This window comes from Sciurus vulgaris (assembly GCF_902686455.1).
Source record: "Sciurus vulgaris genome assembly, chromosome: 4".
NCBI classification, from domain to species: Eukaryota; Metazoa; Chordata; class Mammalia; order Rodentia; family Sciuridae; genus Sciurus; species Sciurus vulgaris.
In genome coordinates, this window is record NC_136464.1 from 114,558,367 (window position 1) to 114,570,912 (window position 12,546).

Genomic DNA, 12,546 nt, shown 5'->3' on the forward strand with positions numbered 1-12,546 from the left:
CGATGACTTTTGTTAATAATAATATAAATAATGTATATTTCAAAGGAGCTCAAAGAGATAGTTTAAAATGTTTTACCAATAAAGAAATGATGGAAACAAGGGATATAGATCATAATATTATAGAATTTATCAATTTTATTATTTATTTGATCACCTGGAAAAATGTGAATAATTATAAAGAAGCCTTTTTAAATTTTTGTTTACCCAATATATATTAAACCTTATTAATTCACATTAAAAAAAAGAAATGATGAGGGTGGGGGGAGTTCTGCTTTAAAATAGCCAGTTTGTGCTACTTGCACTGAGCCCTGGCTCCCAGGATTAGAGCCCCTTCTTGTCCTCACATTTTCCCACAGAGACCTAGGTCCCATTCCTCCCTTGAAAGCTCTTCCTAAGAGCTCCTGCCCATCCCTTCAGCTGTTTCTCACAGCACTTCTCCACCTGCTATGATGCAGCCAAATTAAAGCACCCGACTCACCCAGCAATTAAACTGTGGTTCCTTGCATACTGTTCTCTTGTATACACTGTTCCCTCAACAAGGAATGCCCACCTACTTTATGCCTGCTTCCATGGAGCTCTTTAATCCCTTCTCACTCTAGAAGAGTGAATTTTGCTGAAAACTCTGGCTTTGAATCCAGGATCTGCCACTTAATAGCTCTGTGATCTTGGGCAGGTTGCTTAACCTTTCTGTACTTGAGTTTCCTCATCTTTAAAAGGGCGTTAACAATGGTACTTTACTTCATAAGACTGTGTAGCAATTACATTACTGTGTGGTACATAGGAAGAACATATGAATGTTAGTATTAGGTTCCCCATTGAAATTGGAATAAAATCCAAAGTCCTTAACATAGACTTGCAGCTCTGTGGATCTGCCCCTTTCCCGCCACTCAGGGCTGACTTCATGGGCATGTGTGGCACAGGGTCCAGTGCTTAGAGGGCCTCATGCTTGGTTTGATGCTCAAATTCTTAATATGCTTTCAGCAAGAGGCTCTGCACTTTCATTTTGTATCAGGACCTATAAATCATGTCACCAGTCTTGCCATTATGACACTAAGGTCCTGCCATAGCAGCCTTCTCATGGTCCTTCAAATACCCCTAATTCTTCCCTGTTTCTGCCAGGAGTGGTCATTCCCCTTCTCTTAACTCCTACATCATCAGCTTCAGTGTCCTCTGCTCAGGCCTTCCGGGAGGGCTCCAGGCAAATCATCCTTGTCTCCTTCCCTCCACCCACTGCTTGCACCTTTCTGGAAGGAAAAAAAATTATTTTGTTTACTTGCTTTAAATCTTTCTTATCAGAATCAAGACTGTAAGTCCCATGAGGTAAGGGCCATGCCTGACTAAACATTGTATTATCCTCCACATCACAAAAACAGAACAAAATGAAACACACACACCCACACAAAAACAAACAAACAAAATAAAATCAGCAAGTATTGTCCTCTCAGTAATATTTGTTAAGCAAACAAATTCAGGGCTTCTTCTAGGACAGAACAATTACCCTCAGGCTACCTGGAAAGCTGGTCATTCCCTTGCTGCCATCACAATTGTGCCTTCCTTTCTCTTGATCTTATTTCATAAATGTTGCATGGTTTTCATGGCTGTTTTCTCTGAATTTCAGAGAACCCCAAATTCTATGTATGATCTCTCCTCCCCATTTCCTGGCTGAAATTTGAACTGCGTATGCATAGATTAGACATGAAGATATGAAGGGGTTCTTAGATTACCTAAGAGGATGGGGTATTAGCTTTTCATTGTTGTGACCAAAATACCTGAGACAAACAGAGGAGGAAAGATTTATTTTGGCTCAGTTTCAGAGATTTCAGCCCATGGTTGGCTGATATCATTGCTCTGGGCCTGAGGTGAGACAGAAAATTATGGTACAAGGGCATAGAAGAAGAAAGCAGTTCAGCTCATGGCAGCCAGGAAGCAAAGGAGAAAAGGGGTCCAGGACAAAAAGCAGTCCCCTTGAGCTGCTTCCCCCAACCATGCCCTACCTCCCTACAGTTTCCACCACTTTCCAGTAATGCATAGCTATCAATAGATTAATCCACTAATGAGTCAGAAGCCCTCACAATCCAATCATTTCCTAAAAGCCCACCTCTGGATACTGCTGCAGGAGAGACCAAGCCTTCAGCACATGAGTTTTTTTGCGGGGGACATTCCAGAGCCAATCCTAAACAGATGGGAAAGGTAAAGATTAATGTAATTCTCAGGTTAAGGTGGCAAATTATAATTTCTTGGGTAACTGCTAGAATAATAGCCAAAGAGAATTAGGGTATGCTTTTCCAACTAACAGGAAATAAAATAAGAAAATTAAACAACCCAAGGAAGATAAAAATGGAAATGATGCAGATACAACAAACAGAAAGCTCATAAGTAGGTGGCAGATATAAATTCAAAGAAGCCAGTCATTATTTTATATACCAATGGCTTAAATGCTCAAATTGAGGACAAAGATCATACTAGATTTAGAGGGGAAAAAAAAACTATGTTATTTATACATAAGAATGCTAAAAGTCTGAAAATAAATGTTTAAAAATATCCAACAAAAACTACAAGAAATTTGATGCAACTACCTAAGAGCAGAAGTATAGATTTAAAACATTAAAAAAAGATAAAGAATAGTTTCATTGATAAGTTTTCTGTCAGGAAGATAAAATGTGTTAAACATGTATATACCAAAATCACATGGCTTCAAAAGACAAAGAAGAATTTGACACAACTTTGAGGAGAAGTAGAAACATCCATCATTGAGGGAAAGTTTAAAATAAAGTGTATGCAACATCATATTTTAAAACCATGACTTGACATGGACTCAGCCCTGCTGGTAATATTGCCAGGGTTTATCACATATTTAAGGAAGAAATAACTGCAGTATAACATGAATTTTTCCAGATAGTGTTCATCTCAGAAAATCAGTTGAGGACATCTTGTCTTTATCCAGAACAGTTTATGTAATATTGTGACTTTATAAAATTAAAGAAAAAAATCTAGATAAATATTAGTAAATCAAATCTCTGTCTTTTAAAAGACTAACCCAGCATAACTGAGTTGGATTAATCTAAATAATTCAAGCTTGATTCAACATTAGAAAAATTCCTTTAAGTAAAATACCCTCTTATTTAATCTGTTAATCAATTGATTAAATAAAATAGTACTTTGATAGATGCAGAAAGTGTGTTAAAACTCATACTCAGAATATATTATTAGCAAGCTTGAAACTCAAGTATAAAAAATAGCTTTCCTTCTGAAATTTGCAAAGAGAAAAAGATACCTATTATTATTTATATATGATATTGCATTGAAAATCATAGGAAATAAGAGAAACTATAAAGATAGGAAAAATTAAAAAATCAATCTAACATCCATATATCTGACCATGTGGAAAGACTCTAATATATCTATATTAGATAAAACATTCAAAATAAGCCAGTGAAAATGAAATTTTTAAAACTATCATTTATAATACTATAAAAATATCAAATACCTAGAAATTAATTTGGTAAACGACGAGCAAATCCTGTATAGAGAACTCAATTTTTTTTTTTGGGGGGGGGGGGGGGGGGGGGGTGGGGAGATACCAGGGATTAAACTCAGGGACACTCAACCACTGAACCACATCCCCAGTCCTATTTTGTATTTTATTTAGAGACAGGGTCTCACTGAGTTCCTTAGCACTTTGCTCTTACTGAGGCTGGCTTTGAACTCACGATCCTCCTGCCTCAGTCTCCCAAGAAGCTAGGATTACAGGCGTGCGACACCACACCCTGCTAGACCTTGTTTGATTTAAATGAGAAATTAAAGAATACTTGAATCGATAAGAGAAGAGGCAGACCAGGTTCACAGAGTATGAGATTCAAAATGGTTCAGCTTCAATTTTCCCCAATTGAATGCACTCCTAACCAAAATTCCAAGAGGATGTTTTTCTAAATTTGATGGGTTTATTAAAACATGTATATGGAAAGGAAAGGGACAGCATAGCCAAGACACTATTGAATGGAAAGCAAGGTAGCAGCACTGCTTTGCTACCTAGAAAAACTTATCACAGGGCTCCGCTCCAGTGATTCAAATAGCATTGTTCTGATGCAAGAGTAGAAAGCGCGGAAACACTGCACACACACAGACACTTGCTACGTTTCAGTAAGTGTTAACAGGACAGAGGACACCCACAAGGAAATTGTAACTATAACCCTACCTTGTACAATCTACAAAAATCAAATCAAGGTGCATTATAAACCTGGGTGAAAAGCAAAATAATAGCACTTCTAGAATACAATGTACATTCATGATCCCAGTGGTTAAGGACATATTCCTTAAACAAGATACAAAAGGATTAACTTTCAAAAATCATGGCAAATTGGTGCTACATTAAAGTAAACAATTCTATTCAGCAAAATGCCCCATAAAAACAATTAAAAGGCAAGCTACAGAGTGAGAAGCTAGGTTTATAATGCATATAACTGGAAAGAGGTTTCATAGCAGATGGTATAAAGAACTACCACAAATCAGTGAGAAAAATAGGCCAAAAGTACTGGACAGGAATCTACATAGGAGGATGTGAAAACGTTCAATAAATGAAAGGAAAAAGGTATTCATTCTCACTAGCAACCAGGGAAATGCAAATTAAAACCAGAATGAGACATGACCCACACACCTACAGGTTAAAAAGTTAAAAACTAACACTACCAAGGATGTGCAACAATTGGAATGTTTATATACTGCTAGAAAAATGTAAAGTGGCACAACCAATTTAGAAATTATATTGGTACCTATCTAGCAAAGCTAAAGATAATGTTTTAAAAGCAGCTTCTTAGGTGGCCTTGAGGATCCTTGCCTCCTTGTATTTACATTCAGATGTCACTTCCAAGATGAGGTTTAAAAGACCTTGATTTTCATCTTGCCAGCATCCACACTTGCCCTCTAACAGTCCATTTTCATCAAATTCCAGAGAACCACTTTTTTAAATGTCAAATCAGGCTGTAGCTTAATGGTAGAGGTCTTGCACAGCAAGTACAAGGCTCTAAGTTCAATCCCCAAAACCATGAAAAGAAAAAAGAAAAACAAAAATGTCAAATCACATATTATATTGCTCCAAATCATGCAATAGCTTCCCATTTCAGAGTAACATTAAAGTTATTGTGGTCCACCATTCCCCACCTGGACTTACCTGTCCCCTTTCTGACCTCATCTCCCCTGCTTTCCTCCTTGGTCTTCCTCAGCACACAGGAATGCTCCACCCCACAGCCTCCATGCAGGCTTTCACTGCTTTCCAGCAGCCTTTCTCAAGGGCTCTCTGCAATTCAACTAGAGGACTGAGCCAACAGAACAGTGGAACCTGAGAATGTGCATCTCCTTACAAGTCCCCAAAAGATTGTGGCTGCTGATGTAGGGACCACAATTTGACAACCACACATTCCTAGAGTATCCATGGTACCTAATGTATTGAATTCTCTTCTGCACATCTGGAATGATAAGAGCCATGTACTGTCCTAGGGAGAATTATAAAAATTGCTCTTGTCTTGTGTTCTATAGAACTCTGGGTAAAAAAACATCATGGAATATCTTCAGGACTGACTCTCACTGTCTTCAAGGTTTTTGCTCAGTGTCAGATCCTTAATCATACCCACTTTAATCATACCCTTTTCAGCATGATCTCACCCCACCCCAATTTTCCCCAGCTCTCCTTACTTGATTTATTCCCCCACAGCATTCTCTACCTAACATAATGTGATAAACTTACTTTTCATGGCTTCACTCTGTCTGCCCATGAAAAATATAAAATCCAAGATGAAGGAATCTGTTTTTTATCCCAAGAGGTAAGTAGGCTTTTTTAAAAATATAAAATAATTGAACTGAAAATGAATTGGATCCTTTCATTTTCTCAAATATAAACTTATTTTTAAAAATATAACTTGGGGCTGGGGATGCAACTCAGTGGTACAGCACTTGTCTAGCACGTGTGAGGTCTTGGGTTCAATTACCAGTATTACAAAAAAAAATAACAACAGTAATAACTACATGTGATTACAGGAAGAGAGTTTAGTAGTACACAAAAACACTTTCGGGTCAGAAAAACCTAGATTCCAAAATCAGTTTCACTATTTGCCACCTAAATGTCTTCCAAAGGCTGACAGCACTTTTGTGGATTCATTGCCTTTGTCTTCAAAAGGGGATAACAGGTGATAGAACTGAATTAGACAAATGTACACAAAATACCTAGCACAGTTCTCATCACTAGAGAAATATTCAGAAATTATTACCTCCTCTTGCTCACATTTTGTTAATGGTCCTACATAGAATTATATACAAATGCATATTTTAAAAAATTAATAACCTCTAATGACTGTGAATAGAATTTCATCTTAAAACCTAACAAAAATCTTTGCGTACTCCCTCCCAGAGATAGCCCACATTCTCCCTTGAATGCACATTCTTTGCTTTACCTCAAAGACATACCCCTAGATTGCTCCTACTCTCCCTTGAATATGTATCTACTTTCCTAAATTAACTTCTGTCTATGCCTTTGGGAAAAAACAAAAACACCTTTGCCTAAACTTTCCATGATGCCTTTCAGGTGATGTTTCCCAACACATATTATATAATGTAGAATAATGCTACCACTTTGCAATTTTACTGATACTTCCAAATTCAACTCCCATAAATATTAAAATCTCCACTGATAGTGTTCATTCATAAACACATTTTTGGGCCTTTCTAAATCATAACCAAACCTTATAAAATTAAAACCTTAAATTTCTTATCAGAAGTATTTTAAAGAAAAATAATTTTTACAAATGCAATTACTCTAAGTCTACTTACTCAAAATATAAATGTTCTGGTCCAAGATAACCAATATGGTTATCATAATAATTTTCACAACTGCAATGCAACATAATAAGCATAGTATTCTTCATGTTCGTGATGCACATTCATGCATGACCTGATATTGCTGAAATAGAGTCTTTATTTCTGAACATTCCAAAACAGCAGTGTACACAGTAACAAATATTAAGTCATATACCATAAGAAAGCATTCATTAGTGCAAATGGGTTTTGTAAAAGGTCTATCAAAAGGGTTTATTTGCTTTAAAATGCATTCATTTCCAGAAGCATTGTTAATAAAACATTACAGTTTCATCTTTTGTAATAAAGTATTGAAAATCAATTGTGGTATAGTAGCAAACATTGCAGGTATTAAGTGCAATGAGCTTATGATGCCATTTTAAATATGAAATCCATGTATGACAATAAATTAACAATGAAAAAGACAAGACGGTTTAACTCTGCTGTCTGGCTATCTCTTTGCAACACTTCAGATCATGTTGTGCTCATTCAACATAAAATTGTGTCCCAAATTGTATGATGTATTTTTGCTGATATATTCCTAGAGCTAAAAAAATAGTACCTTACCACAAAAATATTTTTATGGCACAAAATTTAAGTTGTTCCATAGTGGTTCACATAGGTGTAAAAAGAAATAGGCACAAAAAATAAAATTCCTGTAAACTATAAAAAAGTAAAATTCAAAGCATATGTTATAGAACCTAGTTGGAAATATGCAATGTATTAAAATACAGAACATGTAATGGAAAGATGTTTAGAACACTTAAGTAAATTGAACAAGTTACTTTAAAAAACTCATATGGCAAAGCATTATTGATACATCTTGATTCTCTCAAAAAGTATTCAGGTACAGAGCAGTTCTACAAAATCTTCCTAGATCTAAGTGTCACAATACTGCAACCACGGGTTTGAAAACGTTGCAGTATCTCAGGCAAATATTTAAGTGCAATAATTAGTCTCTGGTGATTGGTCCATTGAAAAACAATGCAGGACATATGTTAAAATGCAAAAGGGAAAGAATATCCCAACATCCACTGTTACCCAGCCAGCTAGGTAACACAACCCTCATTTTTCACTTCTTTCCCATTCTTCAAGGGTACATAAAACTGCATCAGTAGCAACCATCTCGCCAATTTCCATCCCTCAGTGTGCTGAGTGAAGACAGAGGCTTTGGAGGCTGCAGGAAACTATAAAGGGTTGAAAAGAGGAAACAGACTGTTAATAATCCCATGAGTGACATCACTTGCTTTGATCATCTCTCTCATCAATGCTCCTTCTTCAGTAATGACAAGCTACTGGCAGAGCAGTCCCAAATGTACCTTTCACACACTTTCCCAGTGTGGGTGATGTGTATGAGTAAATTTGCTATACAATGTATAATTTTTTTTAATCAAAAAGGAACAAACTCATCAATAGAAAAATGGGCTGAAAAACATAAATGAGAATTTCACTGAATATAAATAGCAAATGAACAGAAAGAAAATTTCAACCTTTTATTAATAATCAAAGGTTTGCCTATGACATTGGCAAAGAATGTTAAAAGAATGATAATATGCAGTGTTTGCTTAAGTTTGGAAAAACAGACCCTCTCATATAATTTGGAACCTTTCCATGGGTTCAGTTTGGAGACATATGCAGGGACAAATGGATGGTCCACAATAACCTATAGAGATCAAATTATGTAATTCTATTCAGACACAAACAAGACACAGTTCTGCATTTACTAAGGGGAATAAGGTAGAATTTACTGAACAAACATATACCCAGATGACTTCTGTCTGGGTAGTAAGATTATGGGTTGGTCTTTAAATATTTACTCTTCTGTTTTCCAATAGTTTCTGAATTGTTTATGATCTGAGCAATGATTACTTCTAATCAGAAAATAAAAAAGCAAAATGATACTTATACAAATCCATAAAGAAAAAAAATTACTGTTCCAATATCCCTTTCAATCTTTCACTATGGTTCCCTCCCTTTTTTCTTTCATATCCTAATTTCTTATAGTAGTTGTTTGTATTTACTTTCTCATCAATCTCCCCTCAACTTGCTTTCATAAGATTTTCCCCCATAGGACAGTCTGAAATGTCCAGTTCAAGAAGGGTACAACATGACTATCTAACATGCCCTCTGCAGGTACTATGAACCATATTGAACTTATCAGTGTAAGCTGATAAAGCCCATACTGAGTATCATCGCCAAGATGTTTTTAAACCATAAGTGTAGGGAAAGAATATGCATAAGCACACAATTTTTTTTTTACATTTTGATATATAAAATTATTGATTCAATACATGCTGGAGATTCTACCCTGTGCTGGGCACTGGGGATATGTGACAGTGAACCAAAAAAAGTCAATTACCCTCTACCTTCATGGAGCTTACAATTTTAAGCAGAGGTGTCTTGTGAGTAATGACCTAAAGGAGACAGGGAGCAGGCCATGCACATAACTCAGGGTGGGAAGAAACTACAAAAGCTCTGGAGATATGGCTTACCATTACTAAAGCAAATCGTGTATTACAAGAGAAGACGACCTGGCCACACAGGGCATCACTTTCCAGAGAAAGGAGGACACAGGTCAGGCCATACAGGGCAGTGACCTACTAAGGTTAAACTGAGTCAAAGGAAATGTCAGGTGGTTCCTGGAGCAGTTTCAAACTTTAAACTGAAAATGAAATTTTATAAACTAACAGGCCTACCTTCTAACAGGCTGTGCAATTTTGCTCCGAGGCAGGTTACTCCCGTTTATTGCCAATGAAGGTCTTGGAAGTGCACTGCGGCCCATGATCCCAGAAGCTGCAGCTTTGTTTGGGGTAGGGATTCCTGTGCTAGAATACAACTGTAAGCCGTTGGATAAAGGCATGTTACTGCTGCCTTGAACAGTTGGACTCACGTAGGCTGTGGCTTTAAGAGGCTGCCGGACAGACACTGGGAAATGTCCCACACTGTGGACTCTATGTTGAATCTGTCCTGGTGATGGAACTAGAAGAGAAAGCAATACTCATATAAGGAAATCTCTACCACCATCCAACTCAGGAAACATGTACTATATTCAAAGGAGTCATTTTGTCTAAAATGAGATAAATAAAATACAGGTTCCAGACCACATTTAGTATTAGGAAAGTATAACCCTTGACAAGAGTCTCCTATCCACTCACCAACACTGTGAAATATGCCTAATTAGAGCTGACACACAGACAGTGTGGGAGTATGGACAAACCAATGCCCATGCAGTTGAAAATCCAAGTATAACTTTCTGATTTCCTCCAAACTTAACTAGCAGCTGCTGTTGACCTGAATGAAGCTTTACCAATAGCAGTCAATTCATACCTAATTTGTATGTTATATGTATTATATAGACAGTGAAAAACCATTTGAAACCCACAAGTGTTTGCTTTTATGAGATGCACAACTTACTGGAGAGAGAAACTATTCAGGCATGATGATTGTGTCCCAGGGCATTTTACATGAATACTAGCAACAACTTGAGCTCACCACTAGAGCCACAGGAGGAGGTCAGTAAATGATCACAGTACTACAGTGACACACAACAGATACTCTAATGCAGTTATGATTTAATACTACATCTTTATGATTTAATATTTCATTTACAGTTCTCTCAACTAAATGGGACCAAGTGTAGTCTGTAAGTGTTGGTGTTGGTAAATTTCAAAAACTTAACTTTTTCTAAAAGATTTGTGTATATTTTATGTTCATGATAAAAATGGACTTATTCACATCATTTTATGCAGTGACATACCTTTTGCTGAATTTTTTTTGATATTTCTAAACTACATGGTTCTTCTATACTTTTTTCAAACTTGCCACAAATCTCAAAAAAAAAAAAGAAAAAGAAAAAGAAAAAAGAAATTTGATGTGTAAGTGCATTCATATGGTTCAAACTGGTATCTTTCAAAGGTCAACTGTACATATGAAGCCAGTTCTAAGCACAGCCTTCCTTCCTTTGGCCAATTTAATAATCTGAGTTTTCACTAGACAAATGTTTCCTTGCTTGCCTGGCAGACATTAGGATTTCTTGATAGTTGCTCTGGGGATGGTTTCATGGAAATAAAACAAGGAGACAATCTGAGAGTTTTAATTATAAAAAGGAAAACAGAAGTGATATCTGTAGGTACAAACAGCTTATTACACACATATTCCTTAGGGAATATTTATTATGACATTTTCTTACCTAATATTGTCATTTTAAAGATTAAATAAAGTCTTAGAAGAGTGCCTGACACTTACTAACCACTCAATCAATGAGTACGAGCAATTATAACCTTTATAAGAGCTGCAAAATCTCACATGAAAGGAGCTCTCTGGAGAACAACTCTTAAGAACTTCATAACTTCACTCTCCCAACATTGTACACTGTCTCACATTAAAAAGCAATAAACTGTTAGGCAGAAATTTTTAAATTTTGTAATATTTTTCTCCAAAAAATGAAATGAATCATAATCCTAACAGAAAATTCTGCCGATATTCAAAAATAAAAAGTCTCAAAGTAAAATTTGTATGTGAATTTGGTTAAATTTCTTTTGAAGCATAAAATACAAAAAGGCACATAAATCTTAAGTCTGTAGCTCAGTGAATCTTCAAAGGAAAGACATTTTTGTAGCCATTCCCCATCCCAAGATGTACAGCATCACCAGATGGGCTCCATTAGGGGCCCTCAAGGCAATATTCCCCAGAGGTAACTTCCCACTGGTTATTCCTGCCCTGAGCTTCGTCATGAATAGAATTACATGATATGTCCCTTTAGTGTTTAGAATCTCACAGTCATTCATGCTGCTGCATGGCTATGTAGTATTCCACTGTATGAATGTCATACTCTGATGACGGGAAGCTGGGTTATTTCATATGGGGTTTTATGAATACCTTTGAACATGTTTTAGCATATTATGTTGGGTAAATATCAAATTCTATCACATTAGGATAAAAGAATTTGATTACCAAAGCTGCTGAATATACCAATGAAATATAAAAATAAACTGTATTCTAAATACTGGCAAACTAAGAAAAACTAAAATCTGAAAAAATACTATTTATAAAAACATGAAAAAAATCAATACCTAGAAATAAATTTAAGTACATATATAAAACCTCTACATAAAAAGCTTCAAAACCTTATTGAGACACCTTAAAGAAGACCTAAATCAACAAGGAACTGGCCATTCCTGGTTACAGCTACTACTGTTAAGATTCTCCCAAAATTCAGTGAAATTCCAATCAATTTCATCTGAAATAAAATTACAGAATACTTTTTAGAAACGGATTTCCAGCAGTTTTATTATTTCTCATACACACAAGATAGATATCTACCATTGATTTAACAAAGAAAAAAAACTGGTTAAGAGAAACTAGTTAAAATTAACAGGCATAATCCTATTTACAAATGAGAAGTCAAAAATTAAACAGAATATAACTTGCCCACAAGGTTATGATTACAAAAAGACCCAAACTCAGGTCTTGATTACAACTATGTTCTTTCCATACCACACTGTCTTTTCAACTTTCTCTACCCAACCTTTGCTCCTTCCTGAAAGCAAAATGGTCCAGAACCAGAAGTCTTCATGACAGACATTCAGAGAGCATGCATAAAGAGCACAGCTCAGAGTGGGCAGCAATACTAGAGCAGCACCCCAAGATTCAAAACCAAAAGTTATGACTGACCTTCTGTTATACAATGACCACTTCTTGGAG

The 12,546-nt window shown here is 36.1% G+C and overlaps 1 protein-coding gene across 4 annotated transcripts in view; it reads right to left on the bottom strand.

Moving 5' to 3' along the window:
* Positions 1-3,399: 3,399 nt before the first annotated feature.
* Positions 3,400-12,546, bottom strand: part of SLAIN1 (SLAIN motif family member 1) — a 57,415-nt gene continuing 48,268 nt past the window's right edge. For 2 of the 4 annotated variants that reach the window (XM_079136689.1, XM_079136690.1), the window contains exons 7-8: positions 9,540-9,822; positions 3,400-8,030 (exon numbers count right to left, since the gene is read on the bottom strand). In XM_079136689.1, coding sequence (XP_078992815.1) covers positions 7,955-8,030; positions 9,540-9,822 — 359 coding nt within the window. In that variant the 3' untranslated portion in view covers positions 3,400-7,954. The remainder of the gene's footprint in view (positions 8,031-9,539; positions 9,823-12,546) is intronic. The other 2 variants (XM_079136687.1, XM_079136688.1) reach the window with 2 other exon arrangements.